At 39.6% G+C, this 24,434-nt stretch overlaps 1 protein-coding gene and 1 pseudogene across 1 annotated transcript; one reads left to right on the top strand and one right to left on the bottom strand.

Moving 5' to 3' along the window:
- Positions 1–908: 908 nt before the first annotated feature.
- Positions 909–5,974, top strand: LOC125961805 (UDP-N-acetylglucosamine--peptide N-acetylglucosaminyltransferase 110 kDa subunit-like). The gene has a single exon (XM_049700827.1). The coding sequence runs from the start codon at positions 916–918 to the stop codon at positions 4,054–4,056; it is 3,141 nt and encodes a 1,046-aa protein (XP_049556784.1). The 5' UTR covers positions 909–915; the 3' UTR covers positions 4,057–5,974.
- A 1,245-nt stretch (positions 5,975–7,219) lies between these two features.
- LOC125961669 (ferritin light chain-like) lies at positions 7,220–23,416 on the bottom strand (annotated as a pseudogene).
- Positions 23,417–24,434: the final 1,018 nt, after the last annotated feature.

The raw sequence follows: 24,434 nt of genomic DNA, 5'->3' as shown, positions 1-24,434 counted from the left end.
CATTCCAATATGATCCAACATAGCGGAATATGATAGAAGGAAAATTGGCAAAGAAAGAGATGCTGGTCTTACCTGATGGAAGTTAAAATATCTCACTTTTGACAATTTTGCAAAAACTTATAATTCCATGAACTAATTTCTAGGGTTCTTCATAGGACCTAAAAAGGAACCCATAGAGTTGTGGAACAACAATAGAAGCTGCTGTGATAAGAAGCCCAGGCACCGCAACAAAGAGTAGCCCCTGCTCGCCACAACTAGAGAAAGTCTGCACGCAGCATTGAAGACCCAACGCAGCCAAAATAAAAATAAATAAATAAAGATAAATTTAATTTTAAAAAAGTAATACTCAGGTTTGGGGCATGAGAAGTATGATGAGGAGAAATTAGCTAATCCTTTCAGAACTTTTAAAATATCAAACTCAGTCTCTAAGATTTTAGCATTATATACAACATTGGTTACTTATTAGTGGTTTGGGAAGGCCAATTTAAAATTTTCTGATCTTACTGTATTGAAATTCATGGCCCTAATGTTTTCCACATTGACTATATGAATGATGAAGTAAAGTCAATCATGTATTTCCTTTCCAACTGGACAGAAAACAAAATTTTAAAAAGTGTTTGGACTACTGACTTGATTTCTTCTAAGGCAAGTGTATAGGTAATTTTTATTCCCTGATTAGGAGAAAAATGGTGGAAGAGGGCAGGGTTAAGAATTAAGATTTCAAGAGCGTGAGAGGTAGATGGCCAACCAGAGTTCCTAAGTTTCAGTGCGTGTAACTGTTGCCGCCGCTTAAGCCTGCCAAAGCAGTGGTATGGCTGCTGCCCTCGTATTTGCTACCTCTAGAAACATTCTTGCCAGTAGTGGCAGCAGCGGGACTCAATTACCCCCTTTTCTCACTCTCTCCAGAAGCTCCAGATGGCGTCTTCTGTGGGCAACGTGGCCGACAGCACAGAACCAACGAAACGTATGCTTTCCTTCCAAGGGTTAGCTGAGTTGGTACATCGAGAGTATCAGGCAGGAGATTTTGAGGCAGCTGAGAGACACTGCATGCAGCTGTGGAGACAAGAGCCAGACAATACTGGAGTACTTTTATTACTTTCATCTCTACACTTCCAGTGTCGAAGGCTGGACAGATCTGCCCACTTTAGTACTCTGGCAATTAAACAGAACCCTCTTCTGGCAGAAGCCTATTCGAATTTGGGGAATGTGTACAAGGAAAGAGGGCAGTTGCAGGAGGCAATTGAGCATTACCGGCATGCATTGCATCTCAAACCAGATTTCATCGATGGTTATATTAACCTGGCAGCCGCTTTGGTAGCAGCAGGCGACATGGAAGGGGCAGTACAAGCTTACGTCTCTGCTCTTCAGTGCAATCCTGATTTGTACTGTGTTCGCAGTGACCTGGGGAACCTGCTCAAAGCCCTGGGTCGCTTGGAAGGAGCCAAGGCATGTTATTTGAAAGCAATGGAGACGCAACCGAACTTTGCAGTAGCTTGGAGTAATCTTGGCTGTGTTTTCAATGCACAAGGGGAGATTTGGCTTGCCATTCATCACTTTGAAAAGGCTGTCACGCTTGACCCCAATTTTCTGGATGCTTATATCAATTTAGGAAATGTCTTGAAAGAGGCACGGATTTTTGACAGAGCTGTGGCAGCTTACCTTTGTGCCCTAAGCTTGAGCCCAAATCATGCAGTGGTACATGCCAACCTGGCTTGTGTATACTATGAGCAAGGCCTGATGGATCTGGCAGTAGACACCTACAGGCGAGCTATTGAATTGCAACCACATTTCCCTGATGCTTACTGCAACCTAGCCAATGCTCTGGAAGAGAAGGGCAGTGTTGCCGAAGCAGAAGAGTGTTATAATACAGCTCTGCGGCTGTGTCCCACCCATGCAGACTCTCTGAATAACCTAGCCAATATCAAAGGAGACCAGGGAAACTTTGAAGAGGCAGTTCGCTTGTATTGTAAAGCATTAGAAGTCTTCCCAGAGTTTGCTGTTGCCCATTCAAATTTAGCAAGTGTATTGCAGCAGCAGGGAAAACTGCAGGAAGCTCTGATGCATTATAAGGAGGCTGTTCGAATCAGTCCTACCTTTGCTGATGCCTACTGTAACATGGGAGACACTCTAAAGGAGATGCAGGATGTTCAGGGAGCCTTGCAGTGTTATACTCGTGCCATTCAGATTAACCCTGCACTTGCGGATGCCCACAGCAATCTGGCTTCCATTCACAAGTATTCAGGGAATATTCCAGAAGCAATTGCTTCTTATCGCACTGCTCTGAAGCTTGAACCTGATTTTCCTGACGCTTATTGTGATTTGGCTCATTGCCTGCAGATTGTCTGTGATTGGACAGACTATGATGAGCGAATGAAGAAGTTGGTCAGCATTGTGGCTGACCAGCTGGAGAAGAATAGGTTGCCTTCTGTGCAGCCTCATCATAGTATGCTCTATCCTCTTTCTCATGGCTTCAGGAAGGCTATTGCTGAGAGCCATGGGAACCTCTGCTTGGATGAGATCAGTGTCCTTCATAAACCACCGTACGAACATCCAGAAGACTTGAAGCTCAGTGATGGTCGACTGCGTGTAGGATACGTGAGTTCTGACTTCGGGAATCATCCTACTTCTCATCTTATGCAGTCTATTCCAGGCATGCACAATCCTGATAAATTTGAGGTATTCTGTTATGCCCTGAGCCCAGATGATGGCACAAACTTCCGAGCGAAGGTGATGGCAGAAGCCCATCATTTCATTGATCTTTCTCAGATTCCATGCAATGGGAAAGCAGCTGATCGCATCCATCAAGACGGTATACACATCCTTGTAAATATGAATGGTTATACCAGGGGTGCTCGAAATGAACTCTTTGCTCTCAGGCCAGCTCCTATTCAGGCAATGTGGCTGGGCTACCCTGGGACCAGTGGCGTGCTTTTCATGGATTATATCATCACTGATCAGGAAACTTCACCTGCTGAAGTTGCTGAGCAGTATTCTGAGAAACTGGCTTATATGCCCCATACTTTCTTTATTGGTGATCATGCTAATATGTTCCCTCACCTGAAGAAGAAGGCAGTCATCGATTTTAAGTCCAATGGGCACATTTATGACAATCGGGTTGTGCTGAATGGCATCGACCTCAAAGCATTTCTTGATAGTCTCCCAGATGTGCAGATTGTCAAGATGAAATGTCCTGATGGAGGAGACAATGCAGACAGCAGTAATACGGCTCTTAATATGCCTGTCATTCCTATGAATGCTATTGCAGAGGCAGTTATTGAAATGATTAACAGAGGACAAATTCAGATAACAATTAATGGATTCAGTCTTAGCAATGGACTGGCAACTACCCAGATCAACATTAAGGCTGCCACTGGAGAGGAGGTTCCCCGTACCATTATTGTAACCACACGTTCTCAGTACGGGTTACCGGAAGATGCCATTGTGTACTGTAACTTCAATCAGTTATATAAAATTGACCCATCTACTTTGCAGATGTGGGCAAATATTCTGAAGCGTGTTCCCAATAGTGTGCTGTGGCTGTTGCGTTTTCCAGCAGTAGGAGAACCTAATATTCAACAGTATGCACAAAATATGGGCCTTCCCCAGAAGCGTATCATTTTTTCACCTGTTGCTCCTAAAGAGGAACATGTTCGGAGAGGCCAGCTGGCTGATGTCTGCTTGGACACTCCACTCTGTAATGGACACACCACAGGGATGGATGTCCTTTGGTCAGGGACACCCGTGGTGACTATGCCAGGAGAGACTCTTGCTTCCCGAGTTGCAGCTTCCCAGCTCACTTGTTTAGGCTGTCTTGAGCTTATTGCTCAAAATAGACAAGAATATGAAGACATAGCTGTGAAACTGGGAACTGATCTAGAATACCTGAAGAAAATTCGTGGCAAAGTCTGGAAGCAGAGAACATCTAGCCCTCTGTTCAACACCAAACAATACACAATGGACCTAGAGCGGCTCTATCTACAGATGTGGGAGCATTACGCAGCTGGCAACAAACCTGATCACATGATTAAGCCTGTTGAAGTCACTGAGTCGGCCTAAATAATGACTGTGTGCACAGGAGAATTACCCTGTACCTGAGCCTCAACCTTCTGGGGGAAAGGGAACTACTTTTTCCTTATCTGTACAATACCATGCTGCAGATGGGTGACAGACAATGATAAGAAATAGCACAGCCAGACTTGCTTCCTGCATGATCATGATCACGATAGGGAGAGACACAAGAGATGGGAAACTGCTGTTCCACAAGGAGTCTCCATAGAATTTTGCAGCAGCCAGGTGTCTGGAAGGTCTGGAAGGTAAGTCTGGAAGGTCTGATCTCCCTTGGTCTTCCATGGGATGGATGGTTAGTGTGGAAGGGAGATAGAGATTGCCCAGCCGTTTTGTGATTATCATGGATTGATTGAGTCTTCTGAATTAATATTTTTCTTTATATTTTGGGTATTGGAGCTTTTAAAAATGTTTGGTTTCAGGTATTTTTATTCATGTGAAGTGTGTACGATTCTCTTGAGATAAGCTTTTAAGCTAAAATATTCCTTGTTTTAGTTTCTGAACTCGACAGATAAATGGGGACTTTGCTGGTATAGTCTTTTTATAGGTTTTGTAAACCACTTGAGCCTATATCAGTCATTTTAGTGTCTGACATAATGTTCGGAACTATCAGTGCTTTGTTGGTTTATAGATGATGGCTTAAATTCTTTTCCTGGTCCGTTTCCTTCTTCCCTTCCCCCTACTTTAAAAATTCTCCTGTAACTTGGCTAACAAAAAACCAAGTCTGATTCAAAACCTCCCAGAGTGTTTCTCTTAACCGCATCATCTGGTGCCAAATGAAGATTCTTAGGAGTGATTATTAATTCTGAAGGGCACAGTTGTGGTACTGTCACTGATGATAATAATAATGGATTTTTGGCCTAGAGTTTTGACCTATTTCACCAGTGTTTTACCGTTGACTGCCCCTCTATGCTGCTTCCAAAAGTCATAGTGTGTGTTAAGATTTTTACTTTCATTTCTAATGTTTGTTTGTTTTTTTTAGTGAGTCCTGTTCTTCCTTTTTCTTTCAGCAGAAATGAAATCCCAGGTAAGTATAAGTATTCAAATATTTGATCAGTAAGTCACAGTTATCTCCAGTACATTAAATAACTTTCATCAAAAAACATGTTATAGGTAAAAAGCTCTGAAGGACCAGCTATGTATATGATAATTATGTTTCAGACCTTCTAGGGTATTATATATAATAACTTGTCTTCTGGACGTGGTCTTGAAGTCTTTATGGATTCAGTCTCAGTAGTAGCGAACTGCACTGCTACTTGGTTTGGAGTACAAATTAGATTTTAGCCCTCCTGGAGGTTGAGTTTTTGGTATTGAAAACCATAGGAATGAAATTATTGTATTTCAACAAAGGATCGAGGGCTTGAGGCTTAAACAAGGCAACATACGTGTGGGAAGCAGTCAGCCTTGAGGGCAGGTAAGGACATGCCAGGCATGCGGCCGCTGCTCGAAGGGACTGTCCCTACTTGTTCCCCTCCTTGTTCCATTCCATGGGAGATAAATCACCAGGGCCCAGAGATCAGAAAGAATGTAAAATGAGACAAGCAAAGCTGTCTCCCCCCTGCACATGCAGGTTATTTTTGATGCTTCTGGGTTTATGGGTTTCCTCCCAGGGAAGTTAACCTTGAGCCGAGACAGTCTGTAGATAATGTAATCCACCATCTGTCAACCTTCCTTTTTCTAGTCTAGATAATCTGCAACTGTAGCGCAATAAAATTTGCCTTGCAACCATCAGTTGTCTTGGTCCTTCTGACCCCATTCGTCGGTGCCACTTCAGTTCCTTACCCCTTCCCTTCTGACCCTGGGCGGTGAGATCCTCTTTCTCCGGCTGGTCCGCGGCACACATGAATATATGTTTTTGTCTTGCTGTACTGCACCTGTGCTGTCTAGTAACAGATATTTTGTCTGCTAGTAGTGTTCTAGATTATGTCTTTCCAAAGCGCTGAGGCAGTGCACCTAGTCTGTAGTTGCAGCTGATGCCTGAATGTAGCCTAGCTGACAAATTATTGATTAATAAGAACTTGAATTTCTCAAAGATTTGTACTGTTAACCAAAATCTGAGCAAGGAGTCTCAAATGTAATTCTTAGCCAGAATTACATGTTAATGAACTATTGAACAGTGTAAATGAAGGAACATCAGTGTAAGGATTTCTTTTAATTTATTTTTTACCTGCTTGAGATATCAGTTAAAGTTTGCCAGCTTGGTTGCAGATGAATGGACGTTTGAAGTTCACCAAACTACTTAATGTGGGATAGGATAATAGACTTCCAGCGCCCTCAAGGCTGTGACCTTGCAGCCATTTTACATAGCACATCCTCCTCCTTTCCCTGGCCCGAAAAGTAGCAGCTCTGTTGAAGCTTTGCATATTGTAACAGGCTTTTGTTTCCAGGTTACATGTCTGTGGAAGACTTAATTCTGAATAGAGATATAGATATTACTGGAAACTAATTGTTTTTTCTATTATACTCTGATTTATCAAAAAAGTAAAACATTTAAATTGTGCTACAGAAATTCAGAAGTTGTCTTGCAATCTTTAAACAATAAATGAATGAGTTGCCCTTAAAAAAAAAAAAGGATTAAGCAGTTAAGCTGTTGGTCCCACATCAGACAAATTTTCCTATACCTTCTGTCAATATTGTTAACAGAGACTGTTATTTTATTAATCCTTATGATCCCATGATTCTTTCTTTCATGTTTCAGGGCACAGCAGGTGAGAGAGTGGATTTGTTAAGCTGGGTGGGTTTATCCTTCTTTTATGCGTTCATTCAATTTTATGTTCATTTACTTATTGTACACACATGGCAATAGAAGCTGCTAAAGCAATCATTGCTATTCTGCAAAACAAGGCACAGAAGCAGATGTCTTATTTCTGAGATTTCTCCCCCCAGGATTATTATGATTAAAGATCCTTTCCCCCACTCCCTGGAGAGGATAAGGGGCTGCTCGCTGGAGGTTTTTTAATGACTTGGGGAAAGGCTCAAATATCCCCCCATTATGGTAATCCACCCCAGGGGCAAACCACACAAGAATATTATGAATTTATTTTATTTTTCTATCCTTGCAGAGGTAATACTCAGCTCATTAGAATATGAAAACTATACTGTCAAATTTCAGAATTACATGGATGAAGAAAATCACCAAAGTGGCATCATATCACGTGTGTTATAATCGTATTTACTATATTGACTATATTAACTATGTTGTGTTAACAATATATTGTATAACTATATATTGAAAAGGCAAAATGCTGTAACTTATTTCAGAGAAAATAATTATATTGGCAAACCCCAAATTGTACATTGTAGACAGGTCCTAGGAAAAGAAGATTTAATTCATAGTGGACAAGAGGTTAGCTTCTGTTTTCAGCCATGTGCTATTTCAAGAATTAAACGTCATGAATAATACAGGATATAAGAGGAATAGTCTAAAGACAGAAAAGCACATTTTGATTAGGAAAGAGAATTTAAGGCTTGTCTTTTTTTTTAAGGAAAACTGCCTTATTACTATGAGATAAGAAAATTGTTTCCTTCTTTTCTTCCTTGCTTTCTTCTTTTTCTTTTTTTTAACCTTTTTAATTTTGGATATTTGACCTCTAAGCTGAGATGACTGAAAATGCCTCCTCTGGGCATCAACCTTTTTGAAAGACTTTTTCCCCCTCCCTAAGGGCTATTTGTCTCTTGGAGGCATTGTCTACATTACTCACCAAGAGGCAAGCACTTGTCCTTGCACTAAATGCTGACATCTCCTGATAAGAGGGAAGCTGCAAAGTAGAAGAATTGAAGGTCAATATGTTGATAGTGGTCTCAAGAGCATTGATGTACATTTGTGTATTGGGGAAGGGGAGAGAAGCTTCAGAGTGGGCCAGTGGGGAGGGGTAAATATTTTGTGATGCTGTCTACCTATGGGCTTATAAAGTTTACAGCTGCATTAGGAGGACAAGCATTACCATTAGCATGAAAAGTAGGGCAGACCTCAGTTGCGAAAGCTTCTAGCCATACACATAGGGCAATACGTAAACGATACACCTTATTGCATTCACCCATTCACCCTCCCCTGTTCATGCTAATTGGAAATTTCAATCCATTTCAGAGAAGTAACACAACTATCGATCATTTTCCCTGGCACGAATCTTCCTAGAGCTCACGCACTAGCCCATGTGTCTTAGATTTAATATCTGATCACTAGCTGGATTGAAGCCAAGAGGTGGTTCCCAAAGTTGCTGCACATTAGAATCACCTGGGGAACTCTGAGCCCTCCCTGTGCCCAGGCTCCTCCCTAGACCTACTGAATCAAAATCTCTGGGGCTGGGACCCAGACACCAATGTTTTTCTTAAAAGCTCTTTAGGTCATTCAAATGAGCAGCAAAGCTTGAGAAGCAGCCCAATAACGGGAACAAACTTATTTCACACAGATAAAGTGGGGCAATTCATATGTTAAAAGAACATGAATATATGTCCATGCCTCTCTCACGCTTTGTCACAGTTTACCCTTCCCCCTCCCCATATCCTCAAGTCCGTTCTCTAGTAAGTCTGTGTCTTTATTCCTGTTTTACCCCGAGGTTCTTCATGACATTTTTTTTTCTTAAATTCCATATATATGTGTTAGCATACGGTATTTGTCTCTCTCTTTCTGACTTACTTCTACACTGTTGGTGGGGATGTAAATTGGTGCAACCACTATGGAAAACACTATGGCAGTTCCTCAAAAAGCTAAAAATAGAGCTACCATATGATCCAGCAATCTTACTCCTGGGCATATATGTGGACAAAACTATAATTCGAAAACATACATGCACCCCTATGTTCACAGCAGCACTATTTATAATAGCCAAGACATGAAAACAACCTAAATGTCCACTCACAGATGAATGGATAAAGAAGATGTGATATATATAAAATGGAATACTACTCAGCTATAAAAAAGAATGAAATAATGCCATTTGCAGCAACATGGCTGGACCTAGAGACTATTATACTAAATGAAGTAAGTGAGAAGGAGAAAGACAAATACCATATGATATCACTTATATGTGGAATCTAAAATATACAAATAAACTTATCCATGAAACAGAAACAGACTCACAGACATAGCACACAAACTTGTGGTTCCCGAGGGGAAGGGGGAGGTGGGGGAGTGATGGATTGGGAGTTTGGGATTAGCAGAGGTAACCTATTATATATATGATGGATAAACAACAAGGTCCTACTGTATAGTACAGGGAACTATAGTCAATGTCCTGTAATTAACCTAATGGAAAAGAATATGAAAAATTGTATATATGTATAACTGAATCACTTTGTTGTACAGCATAAACTAACACAACATTGTATATCAACTATACTTCAGTAAAATAAATTTTTAAAAAAAGAAAAAAAATGAATATATATATATATTTCTTTTTTTCCTCTTTATTCTGTTTGTGTTTCAAATAGGCTTTTTTTTTTCCTTCTGCAAAAAGCCTTATTGTTTCCATTTGGTCCAAGGCTTGGGAGAGGGCTCGAGGGCGGTTACAAAGCTGCCTAGTAGCTGCAGAGCAGGGCTTCAGGCAGAAGCTCTGATGCCAGAGGGGCTCCTCAGAGGCCGCTGGACTTCAGAGACTCCTGTTTGTGCTCGAGGGTGAGCCTTTCAAAGAGATACTCGCCCAGCACAGCCTGCGGACCAGCCAGCCTGCGGAGGTTGGTCAGGTGGTCGCCCATCTTCTTGATGAGTTTCACCTGCTCCTCCAGGAAGCGGCTCTCCAGGAAGTCACAGAGGTGGGAGTCTGCGCGGGCGGAACCCAGGGCGCGCAGATCTGATAGTGCCTGGTGCAGGCTCTTCTCCCTAAGAATGGCGGCTTCCACAGCGTCCTGGGTTTTACCCCACTCATCTTGAGAAGGCTTCCGCGCATCCTGGAAGAGGGCACGGCCACAGCATTGGTTTTGCATTTTCAAGAGATGCTGGGCGCCCTCACACTTCTCCTCAGCCAGTTGGCGAAAAATGTGGCCCACACTGTCCAGAGTCCCATTGTTGCTGTCGAAATAGAAGCTCAGAGAGAGGTAAGTGTCCCCAGATGCATGTTGAACAGGTGGTGGACGGCGGCCTCCACCTCGATGGAATAATTCTGACGAACCTGGGAACTCGTGGTTGATCAGTGATAAGGAGCTAAGCTCAAAAAACGGTGTTGGCCTGTCCTGGAGGCTGAGGATAGCTGAGTGGCTGATTCCAAAGGTTGCGACAGGAAGAAAGGTTGGAGGGTGGTCGGGGGCTGGAGCAAGGAGCGTCCCTGGGTCTGTTCATTCCAAACACTGTTGAAGCAAAAGACAGAACTGCAGGACTGCCAAGCGCACTGCCTCAAATAGGCTTTGATATAAATGAACAAGAAGTCCAAACAAGGACAAAACTTACCCTTCCCCCCACCAAAATAGCTGGCGATACTAGAATCTAGACCTGGGAAGGGATTCTTCCATTACTTTCTGAACATTCCAGGCCACTAGAGCAGTGGTTCTCAAAGTATGGTCACCTTGTAACCAAGCAGTACCCTATGGGGCCTTCCTAGGACAGACGCATCCCCCATATCCTCTGCTGTAGTTCCTCTCTGAAGTACTCAGATAATAGTATCTCAGGCATATTTCTTGAGTTTTCAGGTGCTAAAAACCACCGCCCAGTGGAAGAAATTAACTCCTTGATGATCATGAGCACGTAGCCCCCAGACCTTCTGGCACCTAAGGATGGATAATGTTACCTGCCCTGTGGCCTCCACATCAACCGATCAGAGGATTGTGCACGAGCTGATCACATTCCCTGGGACGTCCCTCCCTCACCTGGCCTTTAAAAATGCTTTGCTGAAATCCTTTGGAGATTTCAGGGTGTTTTGGAACTCGGGCCACCCCCTCTCCTTGCTCGATCCTGCAATAAATCTTTCTCTGCTCCAGACTCCAACCTTTAGGTTTGTTTGGCCTCTCTGTGCTTCAGACACACGAACCTGCATTCGGTAACAACCTGACCAGTTTTACCAGCGTCCCCTGATAATGTGTCAGATATTCAAGTTTTAGGGCCCTGTCCCAGCCCTATGGAATCAGCAACTCTGGTGGGGCTCAGTGATCTCTGTTATAACAGGCCCTCCAGATGATTTTCATTCACCTTAAAGTTTGAAAATATCTGCATTGTCAGCTGGCCAAAGCGTCCACCAGCAGGTGAAGGGGAGTGGTGCCTGGAAAAGATAGGGACCAGCCAAGGCAAGTACAGCAGCATTTGCCGTGGTAGTAATGGAGAATGCCTTTTCTCCACTGGTTGGCACAGACTAAGATCTGGGAGCAGTGGCAGGGTTATTTAGGATGCTTTACATTTCAATGTAGAGGGACCGCTGTCCTGGTTTGCCAGGGACTTCCCCTGTGTGAGCACTTTAAATCTCATCCTGGCAAACCCCTTAGCCCTGGGTTTGAAAAACGTAGGGAATAACATGAAATTTAGGGAAAACATGATCTAGGTTTTGGGCAAGTCACAAGTGCTAATTAAAGCTAAGCAAGTATGGACAACATCTAGCGTTCTTTAGCCCTTTGCGGGGAGGTAAATCTGATTGGGTGAAAGGACTTACTGTTAAGAGATCTTTGTAGAAACATCCCCTTCTGCTTAGTCCGCTGGTTCTCAGTTCTGGCTAGACATTGGCATCGTCTGAGGAGATTTAAAATGATTTTATTGGTCTACGATGACCAACCGTCAGTGTGAGGGTTTTTAAAAAGTGCTTCAGATGATTCTAATGCACAACCAAATTTAGGTGCCACTGCTTAAGCTTTTGAACCACTGCTGCATATTTTCACCTCATCTTCCTATGAGAATATCCAACTGTAGTTGAGGTTTGTTTTTTTTTCTTTTTCTTTTTTTAACTGTCTTACTATAAGATTTACTGTCTTAAATAAGGTTGAATGTACAGAAAATCTTGCTAGTCCATCTGGTATAGCTGGATACTTAGAATAATATCGTTAAGATATATACCATTTAAGTATTGTGACTGGCCTTTTTGAAATTAACATATGCATTGAATTAGTATGTTCTCTTTTGAAGTTGTTATGTTGGGGAGCTATACCTCTAATCTGCCATTGCTAAATATCTGGACACCTCTTATTAGGAATTGCTTTTAGAAATCTTTAGGGATTAAAACCAAGATTGCTGTATTATTTGCACTGGAACCACAAAAACCTCACAGAGTTCCCCCGCTGTACCTTCTACCCTCATCTCTAACCCTTGGCAACTTCTAATCTGTTCTCCATCTCCACGGTTTTGTTATTTTAAGAATAATATGTAAACATAATCATGAATTACTTAATCTTCGGAGATCGGCTTTTCAGAATTTTTCCCTCGGCATCATTCCCTTGAAGTTCATTTCAATTTTTGCATATATTAATAATTTGCTCCTTTTTGTTGCTCGGTAGTATTCTATCATAAGATTTTATCACAATTTGTTTCAACATTCATCCACTGAAAGACATTTGGGTAGTTGCCAGTTTTTGGCTATTATAAATAAAACTGCTATGAACATTTATGTGTAAGTTTCTGTGGGAACTTAATTAAGTTTTTGTTTCTTTTGGATAAATGCTCAAGAGTACAATTACTGCGTTGTAGGGTGAATCAACTTTTAGGATTAAAAGAGACTGTCAAGCTGTTGATCAGAGTGGCTAAACCATTTTATTTTCCCACCAGTGATGTGATATAATTTTTCTATGTACTCGCCAGCATTTGATGTTGTCACTATACTTTAATTTTAGTTATTCTCTGACATCTCATTATGGTCTTAGTTTGCATTTCCCTAATGGCTAATGATGCTGAGCATCTTTTCACGTGCTCCTTTGCCATGTGTATATTCTCTTCCATGAAATGTCTGTTCCTGTCTTCTGCCTATTTTCTAGTTGGATTTTTTTAAGTTGTTTGGAGAGTTCTTTGTATATTATAGATACAAGTCATTTGTCTCATATGGGATTTTCAAATATGTTTTCCTACTGTGTAATTTGAGTTTTCATCCACTTAAAAGGATCTTCTATGAAGCATTTTTAACTCATTTTGATGAGATCCAATTTATCAGCTTTTGCCTTTATTGATCATACTTTTGGTGTCAAGTCTAAGAATTATTCCCCTAGTTCTAGATGCCAAACATTTTCTCCTATTTTTTTTTCTAAAAATGTCCTGCTTTTACATTTAAGATTATGATCCACTTTGATTTAATTTTTGTGTAAGGTGTGGAGGTTAAGGTTCATTTTTTGTTTGTTTGTTTTTGTCGAGGGATGTCCAACTGTTTCAGTACCATTTTTTGAAAAGTCTATTCTTCCTTGATAGCTTTTGCACTGCTGTCAAAAACAAGTTATATGTATTTATGTCAGTCTATTTCTGGGTTCTCTATTCCATTCCATTGATCTATGTATCTACACTCCATCATTACTGCAAAATCTTGAAATTGGTAGATTAATTCCTCCATTTTCTTCTTCCTTTGCAAGTTGTTTTAGCTATTCTTCAGCCTCTTCTTACCATATAAATCTTAGAATAAGCTTGTCTAGATCCACAAAAACCTTGAGGGCATTTTAAGAGTAATTGTGTTAATAAGCCTCTTAACTTGGGGAGAATTGACATCTTTATCATGTTGTGTTTTCTAATCCATGAACAAGGTATGTCTCCCTATTTGTTTGGGACTTAAAAATTTTTCTTCATCAGCATTTTGTAATTTTCAGTCTAGAGGTCCTATAAATGTCTTATTGGGCTTATATTTAAGTATTTATTTAGGTCAGTTGTAAATGGCATCACATATTTTTATTTAAGCTTCTACACATTTGTTATTAATATATAATTTGATAAAATTGTGGTGATCTTGTACTCTAAATCATTTACAAACTAATATTATTTCTCAAGCTTTTTGTGGATTCCTTGGTATTTTCTCCATTTAGATTATCATCTCATCTTCAGATACAGACAGTTTTACTTTTCCTTATTCAGTATAATAGGATATATTACTATTCAACATTCAGTAGGACATGTTCCTTCCTATGCAACGTAGAAGGAATAGTCCTTTTATCTTTTAAATAAACTTTTTAAAAATTTAACTTTTAAATTTATGTATTTATTTATTTTTGCTTTATTTTCTTACTAGAACCTCCAGTGATATATTTAATAAAAGTGGTGAGAGCAGATATCGGTGCCTTGTTTCTGATCTTACAGAGAAAGCATCCAGTCTTTCACAGTTAAATATCATGTCGGTATAGGTTGTTTGTAGATCATCTTTATGAGTTTCAGTATGTTCCTTTTCTATTCCTAGTTTGCTTGGAGTTTTTTTTCTTCTTTTTTTAAAATCATGAATGGGATTGGATTTTGTCAGATGCTTTCTCTGCATTAATGGATAGGATCACATGACTTTTCCCCCTTAATCTATTGGATATGGTGGATTACACTGTTTAATTTTCAAATATTTAACCAACTTTGCATAACTGGAATAAATCCCACTTGGTCATGGTATATTATTCTTTTCATATATTTCTGGATTTAATTTGCTAATATTTGGCTGAGGGTTTTTCAGCCAATTTCATAAAAAATATTGGTCTCTAGGTTTCTTCTTTCTATACTATCCCTGTCTGGTTTTGGTATCAAGGTAATACTGGCTTCATAAAATTAATTAGAAACTGTTCCCTCTACTTGTATTTCTTATCAAATCATGTAAAATTGGTGTTAATTCTTTAAGTCTTGGGTAAAAGTGAAACATCTAAGCCTGAATATTTCTTTTGGGAGTTTTTAAATGAAAAACCAGTGTTTCTAATGGTTACAGGAAAATTGAGATTATCTATTTCATCTTGGCTGAGTTTTGGTAGTTTTGGGTGTAGAAACATTGGCCCATTTCATCTACATTTTTGAATTTATAGTGTAGACTTGTTCATAGTAACTTGTCCCTCATTAACCTGCAGGATATGTCATGGTATCCCTGGTTGCATTTCTGATATCTGTGATTTGTGCCATCTCTCTGTTTATCTTTATCAGTATTGCTAGATCTTTATTGGTTAGATTGTTTATTTCAAAGAACCAGCCTTTTGTTTCATTGATTTCCCCCCCTATTTTCCTGTTTTCAGTTTCATGGATTTCTGTTTCATCTTTATTATTTCCTTCTTTCTGCTTGTTTAGTGTTTTTTCCTCTTCCTTTTTTACTATTTTAATATAGAAAATTAGATTATTGCTTTGAAATATTTTCTTTCCCAATTTAGTGCTATAAACTTCCCTTTCAGCATTGCTTTCACTTCATTCCGCAAACTTTGATCTGTTATATCTCCATTTTCTTTTATTCTATGCATTTAAAAATTTTTCCTTGATGCTGTCTTTTTTACCCATGAGTTATTTGGAATTGTGATGTTTAGTTTTCATGTGATTGAAGATTTTCCTGTTGTCTTTCTCTTATTGATTTCTAGTCTGATTCCATTATGGCTAGAGAACATACTCTCTATGATTTTAATTCTTTTAAATCTGCTAATGTTTTCTTATCGCCCAGTATATGGTATATGAGTGAATGTTCCATGGACACTTGAATATGTATTCTGCTCTTACTGAGTGTGTTCTTTAAATGTCAGTTATATCCTGTTGATTGATGATGTTTTCAGTTCTTCCATATCCTTGCTGATTTTTCTCTCTGGTAGTTGTATAAATTGCTGTGTTGAAGTCTCAAATAATAATTGTGGATTTAAAACTTTCTCCTTTTACCTTTTTCAGTGTTTGCTTCATGTATTTTGAAGTTCTGTTGTTTGGTGCGCACACATTTAGTATCACTAGGTCATCTAGGTGGATTATTCCTGTTATCTTTATGTAATGACCCTCTTTGCCCCTAATAATTTCCTTTGCTCTGAAGTCTACTTTATCTGATAGTAATATAGCCATTCCTGCTTTTTCTGATTAATGTTCACATGATATATCATTTTCATCCTTTTACTTTGAACTACCTATATCATGATGTTTAAAGTAAGCTTCTTATAGACAGTATATAGTTGGATCATGCTTGCGATTTTTTAATCTACTCTTCCAATCTCTGTCTTTGACTTGGTTATTTAGATCATTTACCGTTAACGTAATTATTGCCATGTCAAAGATTTGGTCTACCATGTTATTTTTTGTTTTGTCTTTTACCTTAGTTTCTCAATCCTGTGTTTCTCTTATTTTGCCTTCTTGTGGGTTACTTAAACATTTTTTAATAAGTCCATTTTAATTTAATTCATTTATAATCATTTGTGTATACTGTTTGTATAGTTTTCTTAGTGGTTGCTTTTGGCATTACAGTATACATATGTAACTTATCATAGCCTACTGGAATCACTGTTTTATTACTTCAAGTGTAGTTTCAAAATTTTACTTCCATTTAGGTCTCTTAATATTCCCCAGTTTTAAAGTATGATTTTCTGTAGTATTTCCTTTCTCTACATTGAGAACCCCATCAGACGGTGTCATCATTTTTGCTTTGACCATCATATAGAATTTAAGAAACTCATGAGGCTAATCATAGTCTCTTATATTTACCCCATTTGTTTTCACCCATTCCATTGTTCCCCTTTTCTTTCTGAAGTTCCCAGTCTTCTGTTATTGTTTATGTTTTCATAACAGTAGGTGATATCTTGGATTTCCAGTGCAACTGGATATGAGTTTCAGGAAACACTGAGCCTGGCTCACTTAATGCTACTGAGTTGGCGGGTTTGTATATGTTGGGCCTGTTGGCACAGCAGATGCTAGCAGATTAGACTAATGTTGATGGGACTAGTGCCACAGGAGGATGGGTTCCCATTCAGGCTATGCTGCTGCTACAGTAGATCAAGTCCCCCTCTACCCCAAGTGTGGGCCAGTGACCTGCTGCTGTCACTGCTTTGTATTAGGCTCCTTTTGCCTCAGGTGTGTGGTGGGATCCCTTGGAAGCTGCTGCTGCTGCTGTCAATCACAAGGTTAAATTCATTTCAGAAATACTTAAGTATAAATATATAGCCTGGCTCTTGTAGGACCTCTGTATTTTTTTTAATTGCTTTCATACAAATTATCCCAAATTTAGTGACTCAAAACAACGTAAATTTATTACCTTACAAGTCTGACTTTGGTCTCAATTGAGTAAAGTAAAAGTGTTTGCAGGATCGACAGATGAATGGATAAAGATGTGGCACATATATACAATGGAATATTACTCAGCCATAAAAAGAAATGAAATTGTGTTATTTGTAGTGAGGTGGATTGACCTAGAGACTGTCATACAGAGTGAAGTAAGTCAGAAAGAGAAAAACAAATACCATATGCTAACACATATATATGGAATCTAAAAAAACAAGAAAAAATGGTTATGAAGAACCTAGGGGCAGGGCAGGAATAAAGACGGAGACATAGAGAGTGGACTTGAGGACACAGGGACGGGGAAGGGTAATCTGGGATGAAGTGAGAGAGTGGCATGGACATATATACACTACCAAATGTAAAATAGCTAGCTAGTGGGAAGCAGCCACAAAGCACAGGGAGATCAGCTCTGTGCTTTGTGTCCACCTAGATGTGTGGGATAGGGAAGGGAGGGTGGTAGGCAGATGCAAGAGGGAGGAGATATGGGGATATATGTATATGTATAGCTGATTCACTTTGTTATGAAGCAGAAACTAACACACCATTGTAAAGCAATTATACTCCAATAAAGATGGTTAAAAAAGAAAAAAAAGTGTTGGCAGAGCTACATTCTTTTCTGGAGGCTCTTAGGGGTGTTTCTGTTCCCTGGACTTTATCCGCTTCCAGCGGTCACTTGTAGTCCTTGACTCAGAGTCCCCTTTCTCCACCTACAAACCCCAAAATGTTGCATCTCTCTGATTCTGCTTCTATTAGGACATCTCTCTCTTTCTCTTTCTACAGTTGGGAATGGTTTTCTGCTTTTAAGGACTCATTCAATTAGATTTGTTCCATGAGGTAATCCAGGATAATCTTTCTATCTCAAGGCCTATAACTTCAGTCATATCTGCAAAGTCCTCTTTACCATGTAAGGTAACATATTATTAGGTTCTAGGGATTAGGGTGAGGGCATTTTTAGGAGCCATTATGCTGCCTACCACACCCTTAACAAGTGACCTTGAGAAAATTACTGAGATTTTTAAAGCCTTACTTTCCTCAAACATAAAATGGAAAGAAAGATAACTAGTTAATATCATGAAAGTGAAACAGTATATATGAAATCAACTAATTCAAAAAATAAGATTTCTTCTTTTTCTTTATGATTTGCATGATTCTCAGAGTTCAGTTACTTGAAGAGTTCCTTTTTCTTAAATAGAACTAAGGAATTTCAGGGTTCAGGTGCTGTAAGATTGTCTGAATTATCTGAGTAACAATTAGCTAAGCACAGGTGTAAAGCATTTGATTTACTCCCTGGTGTCCTTTATCTTCTCATCCCACTAAATCCATATCCCTTGTCTAGCTCCAGCCAGTAGAGTCAGAGCTTGTTTTACTGTTTAACTAAAGTTCAATTTAAATTTGCTCTACATCTCCAGATTCTCAGCCCTGGTTGCATATTATAATCACCTGGGGAGATTTCAAGACCTACTTGATGCCAGAGTTTTACCTATCATGGATATTTGAAGAGGGACCTGGAATGAAATGCTCTAGCTTATGGTTTGGGGAGCCAAATCATAGTCTACACTGAGCCAAATCATTTGCGAGATCACCTCTAAAAAGCAATTTATCTGTGGTGACTGATGCTCTTCCTTTGTCAGTATGTTTGTCCCTCTTTGGGGGAAAAGAAGAAGGGGAAAAAAACCCCAGCGGTTGGGCTCCCTGAATTATAACCTGATGCTGTGGAATTAGTGTTGGCTCAGAGCGCACATCTTCGGATACCCATTCTCTCTCCTGCTTCCTTGCATGAGCTTATATCCTTGGGCAGTTTTTCATCCACCACCCTCTTTTGCTTCTAATCTTAGCATGTAAAGTCTCCCCTTAATGAAAAAGCATTTCATGAGACTTACTGGGAGCATAGGTCTGTTCCAGACCTATCCTATGTTAGCTAAAGCAGATATAAGTGATGTATTTTTGGCATTCATCCTTGTGGGTTGGAGAGAGAAGACAGAATTTTATCCTTTAGGTGTCATCTGACTGGGCAAATGGGCTCATTCCCTCTACTGCCTACCATGTAAAATACTGAAGGCGTTACCTCTAGAAGGTATGTTCTAGGTATCAAAATAGTTCAGATAAGTCATATTTCTCAGTAACAGGTGACAAAACTATGGCTTAGGTGGTGAATTTTCCATGTCAATTTGTCTGGGCCACCATGCCCAGTTATTTGGTCAAATATTATTCTGGATATTTCTGTGATGGTGTTTTTGTGTTTTTTTTAATTTTTATGTTTTATTTATTTATAATTTTTGGCTGCATGTGGTCTTCATTCCTGCACGTGGGCTTTCTCTATTTGCAGCAAGCGAGGGCAACTCTTTGTTGTGGTGTGCGGGCTTCTCATTGCGGTGGCTTCTCTTGTAGCAGAGCATGGGCTCTAGGTGCACGGGCTCAGTAGCTGTGGTGCATGGGCTTAGTTGCTCCACGGCATGTGAGATCTTCCCAGACCAGGGCTCAAACCCGTGTCCCCTGCATTGGCAGGCGGATTCTTAACCACTGTGCCACCAGGGTAGTCCCTGTGATGGTGTTTTTGGATGAAATTCATAATTAAATTTGTGGTGGACTTTGAGTAAAGCAGATTATCCTCCATAATATGCATGGGCCTCATCCAATCAGGTGAAGCTCTTAATAAAGACTGACCTCCCTGTCGCAAAAAGGAATTCTGCCAGAAGACTTACAGAAATTGAACTGCGACTCTTCCGAGAGTCTCTAGAAGCCTAACCTGCAGATTTTGAATTTACCAAGCCTCTATTATTGTGTGAACCAATTGTTTAAAATCTCTCTCTCTTTCTCTATCTTTATATAGATATGGATATAGATCTAGGTATCAATATTGATATCTAGATCTATATCTGTCAGTATATATGGGCACATTGTATACACGTGCTGTTGGTTCTGTTTTTCTGGAGAACCTTGACTAATACAGTGGCCCATATAAATAAAAGGATGAACCCAAGTTCACCCAGGTAGAAAGTAGTACGATGAGAACTGGAACTTAAGGCCTCATGACTCATTCAGCTGTGAACACTGACCCAGAACTGGCGTCCGCACACTCTGGCCCACTGATCAGATCTCGCTTGACTCCTGGTTTTGTACATAACGTTTGGCTTGAACACAGCCGCATCCATTCATTAACGTATTGTGCATGGCTGTTTCTGTGCTACAGCAGCAGATGGGCAGTTGCAATGGAGACGTATGGTACAGAAAATCCAAAATATTTACTATCTGACCCTTTACAAAAAAGATCTGCTGATCCCTGCTCTAGGATGCCATCTGATTTCTGATAGCACCGAGTAGAATAATTCATGCACATTGGGATAGATTGTTAATCTCATGTCCTCCTTAGGTCAAAGATCTCTTAAATGCTCACCCTAGGAATAGCCAGCTTGGGGAGCACTGTCTGAGGATGAAGAAATATTTCTTGCCAGGTCTTTCCAATCCACACTGCTCCCTGACTATGGTTCTTAAAACCTATTTTTTTGGTAAATTTTTATTGGAGTATAGTTGATTTACAGTGTTGTGTTAGTTTCAGGTGTACAGCAAAGTGAATCAGTTATACATATACATATATCCACTTTTTTTTTTTTTCTTCTTTTTTCGGTACGCGGGCCTCTCACTGTTGTGGCCTCTCCTGTTGTGGAGCACAGGCTCCAGACGCGCAGGCTCAGCGGCCATGGCTCACGGGCCCAGCCACTCCGCGGTATGTGGGATCTTCGCGGACCGGGGCACGAACCCGTGTCCCCTGCATCAGCAGGCAGACTCTCAACCACTGTGCCACCAGGGAAGCCCCACTTTTATTTTTTTTTTAGAGTCTTTTCCAAATAGCCCATTACAGAGTACTGAATGGAGTTCCCTGTGCTAATAAGAAGAGCAGGTTCTTATTAGTTATCTATTTTATGTATAGTAGTGTGTATATTTCAGTCCCAATCTCCCAATTTAGCCTCCCCGCCACAATCCCCTGGTAACCCTAAGTTTGTTTTCTACATCCGTGCCTCTACTTCTAAAACCTGTCTATTTTAACCAACTACCACTCATTGCTTACTGTCTCTGGCTTCATGTACTTGATAATAAATCTACTTCTTGTTCTATCCTGGATGACATGTTCCAAGGACTGAGATAATATCTTTTCTACATAATTTGTCCTTGATATTGTCTATCTTGGGGTCTTCATCTATGTCCCAAAGAAGACAGTCGCTCTGTCTTCTAGTACTACTACTAATACCACATTTTATGGCATGAATTTGACCCAATGCACTGAACTATCCCTTTAGAAGCTGTACGCAACCTGTCACTGGGTTTTAGCACAGGGGTAGAACTCAGATTAGTGATCATATTTAAACAAATCTACTTGACCAGAAACTTTTTGTCTCACCATTTATTACACAAGTAACTTCTGTCTTTGCATCTATGATGTAAATATTTTTAATTTCCTAAATTATCTGAAAAATTATTTAGAGCTTCCGTTTCAGTAGGCATTGGAATTGCTGTGTTATGACTATTTCATTATTTTATTTCCAAATGTTAAATTAGGCTTCAAGCTTTGGCCAAGAGTAGACAGGAAAGGGTTTCAAAGAAATGAAGAGTGGGAAAGACTTCTGATGCAAGGGAGACTTAATAAAGATTTGATTTTGAATCAATAATTTATAATAAAGGTTTGAGTTTGAATCAATAATTTATGTCATTGCAAAATAGCTCCCTGGTAAAATTCCATTCTTTGGTAATCATTAAGTACAGAAATTAACAATCAAAATATGCAGTGATCTTCTTCATTTTCTAAAAACAAACCTATATCTAGATGAGAGGAGAATTCATCTCATAACTCAGGCTCTGGACTTACGACTCCAAGTCCTGTCTTCTTTCAACCGTACCTGCTAAGTTTCTGTCTAACTTCTTGAGCATGAGGTAATGGCATCAGCTTTCATCCCCTTCCTCAGTATATAGCGTGGTAAGTATAAGTAAGGGATCTAAAACTTGAGAACCTGGGTTCAAATCTTGACTCTAAAAATTTACTTGTTGAGTACTCTTGAGCATGTTATCTGTTTTTGCCTCAGTTTTCTCATCTATAAAATAGAGATAACATTACTTCTCTCAGGGAGTTGCTATGAGGGTGAAAGAGAAAATTCATACAATGCAAGAATTTATCAGTTCTTGGAACACAATAAGTACCGAAAAATAATGTTAGCCTTTATCAAAGGCCCCCTCATTTTATGGATAATATAGATTAGTTTATATAGGTCTAATATTTACATATGCATAAACATTTTGTACCTATGTGTGTGTATACGTTCTTCTTAGAAATTGAGCAGTCAACATTCACATCTAAAAATCTGTGCTCTGTGAAATGTAGATCTCCTGTGTACAGACACAGTGCTATAGTTATCTATTGCTACATAATAAAGAAGTCCAAACTTAGTGGTGAAATAAACAAAAATTTTAATATGTGCCCAGATTTTGTGGGTCAGCAATTCAAACAGTACACAGAGGAGATGGCTTGTCTCTACTCCATGACTGATGTCTGGAATCTCAGCTCATGAGGATTCAGATGGCTGGGGCTGGAATCATCTAGATAATTTTAATTCACACGTCTGGCCCTTGAAGACTGGGCCCAACAAGGACTGTTGACTGGAGTGCCTATAGATGGCTGCCCAGGTGGCTTGGACTTCTCATAACGTGGTAGTTAGGATTCAAGATAGAGTATTCCAAGAGAATGAGTGTCCAGGGTTGAAGCATTCCACGAGAATCATGCAAAAGCTGCATGACCTTTTATGACCTAGTCTTAGATGTTACATAGCATCACTTTCATTATATACTATTGCAGGCGTTGGAGACCTTTTTCCATAAAGTGTCAGACAGTCAATATTTTAGGCTTTACAAGCCATACAGCCTCTTTTGCAACTACTTAGCTCTGCTGCTGTGATGTGAAAACAGACACAAACAATACATATACTAAGGAACATGGCTGTGTTCCAATAAAGCTTCATTTATAAAAGCTGGTAGAGGCCTAGACTTGGCTCACCAGCCATAATTTACTGACCCCTGCTCTATTGTTTGAAGCCATGGAAAGCCTGCCTAAATTCAAGGGAAAATGCCCACATCTGGATGCGAAGAATGGCAATGAATCTGAGACCCTGTATTAAAACCACTACATATGGGATATTTATAAGAGGATCTGTCTGCATACCTTGTTTCTCCCATGTATGCTGGATATGAGGTATTGGGACATCTTACATCTCTGTAAGCCTGGGTCATGGTCAAAGTTGGAATCTGAACTCAATGACCTTGATTTCTGGAATAACTGGTAACTCTAATTATGATTTGCTTACACTCCTTACCCCAATAAATATACCACAAAAGATAGATTTCAAGTAAACAATTGCTTTATGGCAGAGTTTTATTAAGTCTCCATTGACTGAATTATTCCATTTTGGTTGGAAAGCATGAGTTTTGTTTCTTTCCTAAAGAGATCTGCAACTTTTCAGATGTGGCATTTCATTCTACTGAGAGGATGATGTAGGTTTTTATAAACGGAAAAAGCAGGGCAGGCTGAGTTCACTCAGATCGTACTAATGCTTACAGGAATAACCAAAACTGGAACACAGGCTTCCAGGTTTTCCTATCCTGTGCTCTTTCCTGTAGGTGCCATTGTCTGCTGGGTCTGGCAGTAATAATTTCTGACCTTTACCTCTCTACGCTATTTTGAAGTGGTTTTGGGTTTTGTTAACTTTCCTATGAGTTTGTACTAAATTGTGTCCATAAAGTAGGCTGAATTCCTCAGGGAAGGATGATAGCTGTTACTGTGTTATTACTGCAAATGTTGTGTTGGTTACCTTTTTTTCTTTTCTTTTGTCCAGTTGTATCCTGAACTTAAAAGTTATATTATCCAAAATGAAAGATGTGCATCTGGTAGAAAAGACTAATTTAAGGGATGAAAATTCCTGATGATTGCTTCAGTCAACCCTTAATACACACCGAGCTTCATTAGTAAATAGACAACTCTCAGACCATTCCCTTGGAAGAGGTCGCATAATCAGCCTTTGTGTTGATTTCGCATTCTGTTCTGTACAGACAGAACAAATTAGAATAATTAGCTGGTACAGGAAAGCACAAAGAACTTTCTTCTGTGTTTGTGATGCATCCCGTAATAAGGGTTGAAAATGAGACTGGAGGTAAGAACGTGAAACTCAAAAGAGCAAAGGAGAGAGGATATTGTTTCTTTGAAAATAGTCTTTCAGTGTTGGCCCAGAAGAAGTATGAAGCTGAGGAAATT

The sequence above is a fragment of the Orcinus orca genome, chromosome 17, assembly GCF_937001465.1.
Source record: "Orcinus orca chromosome 17, mOrcOrc1.1, whole genome shotgun sequence".
Classification (NCBI taxonomy): domain Eukaryota; kingdom Metazoa; phylum Chordata; class Mammalia; order Artiodactyla; family Delphinidae; genus Orcinus; species Orcinus orca.
Note: the sequence above shows the minus strand (reverse complement) of the source record. Positions and strands in the feature narration are given on the sequence as shown.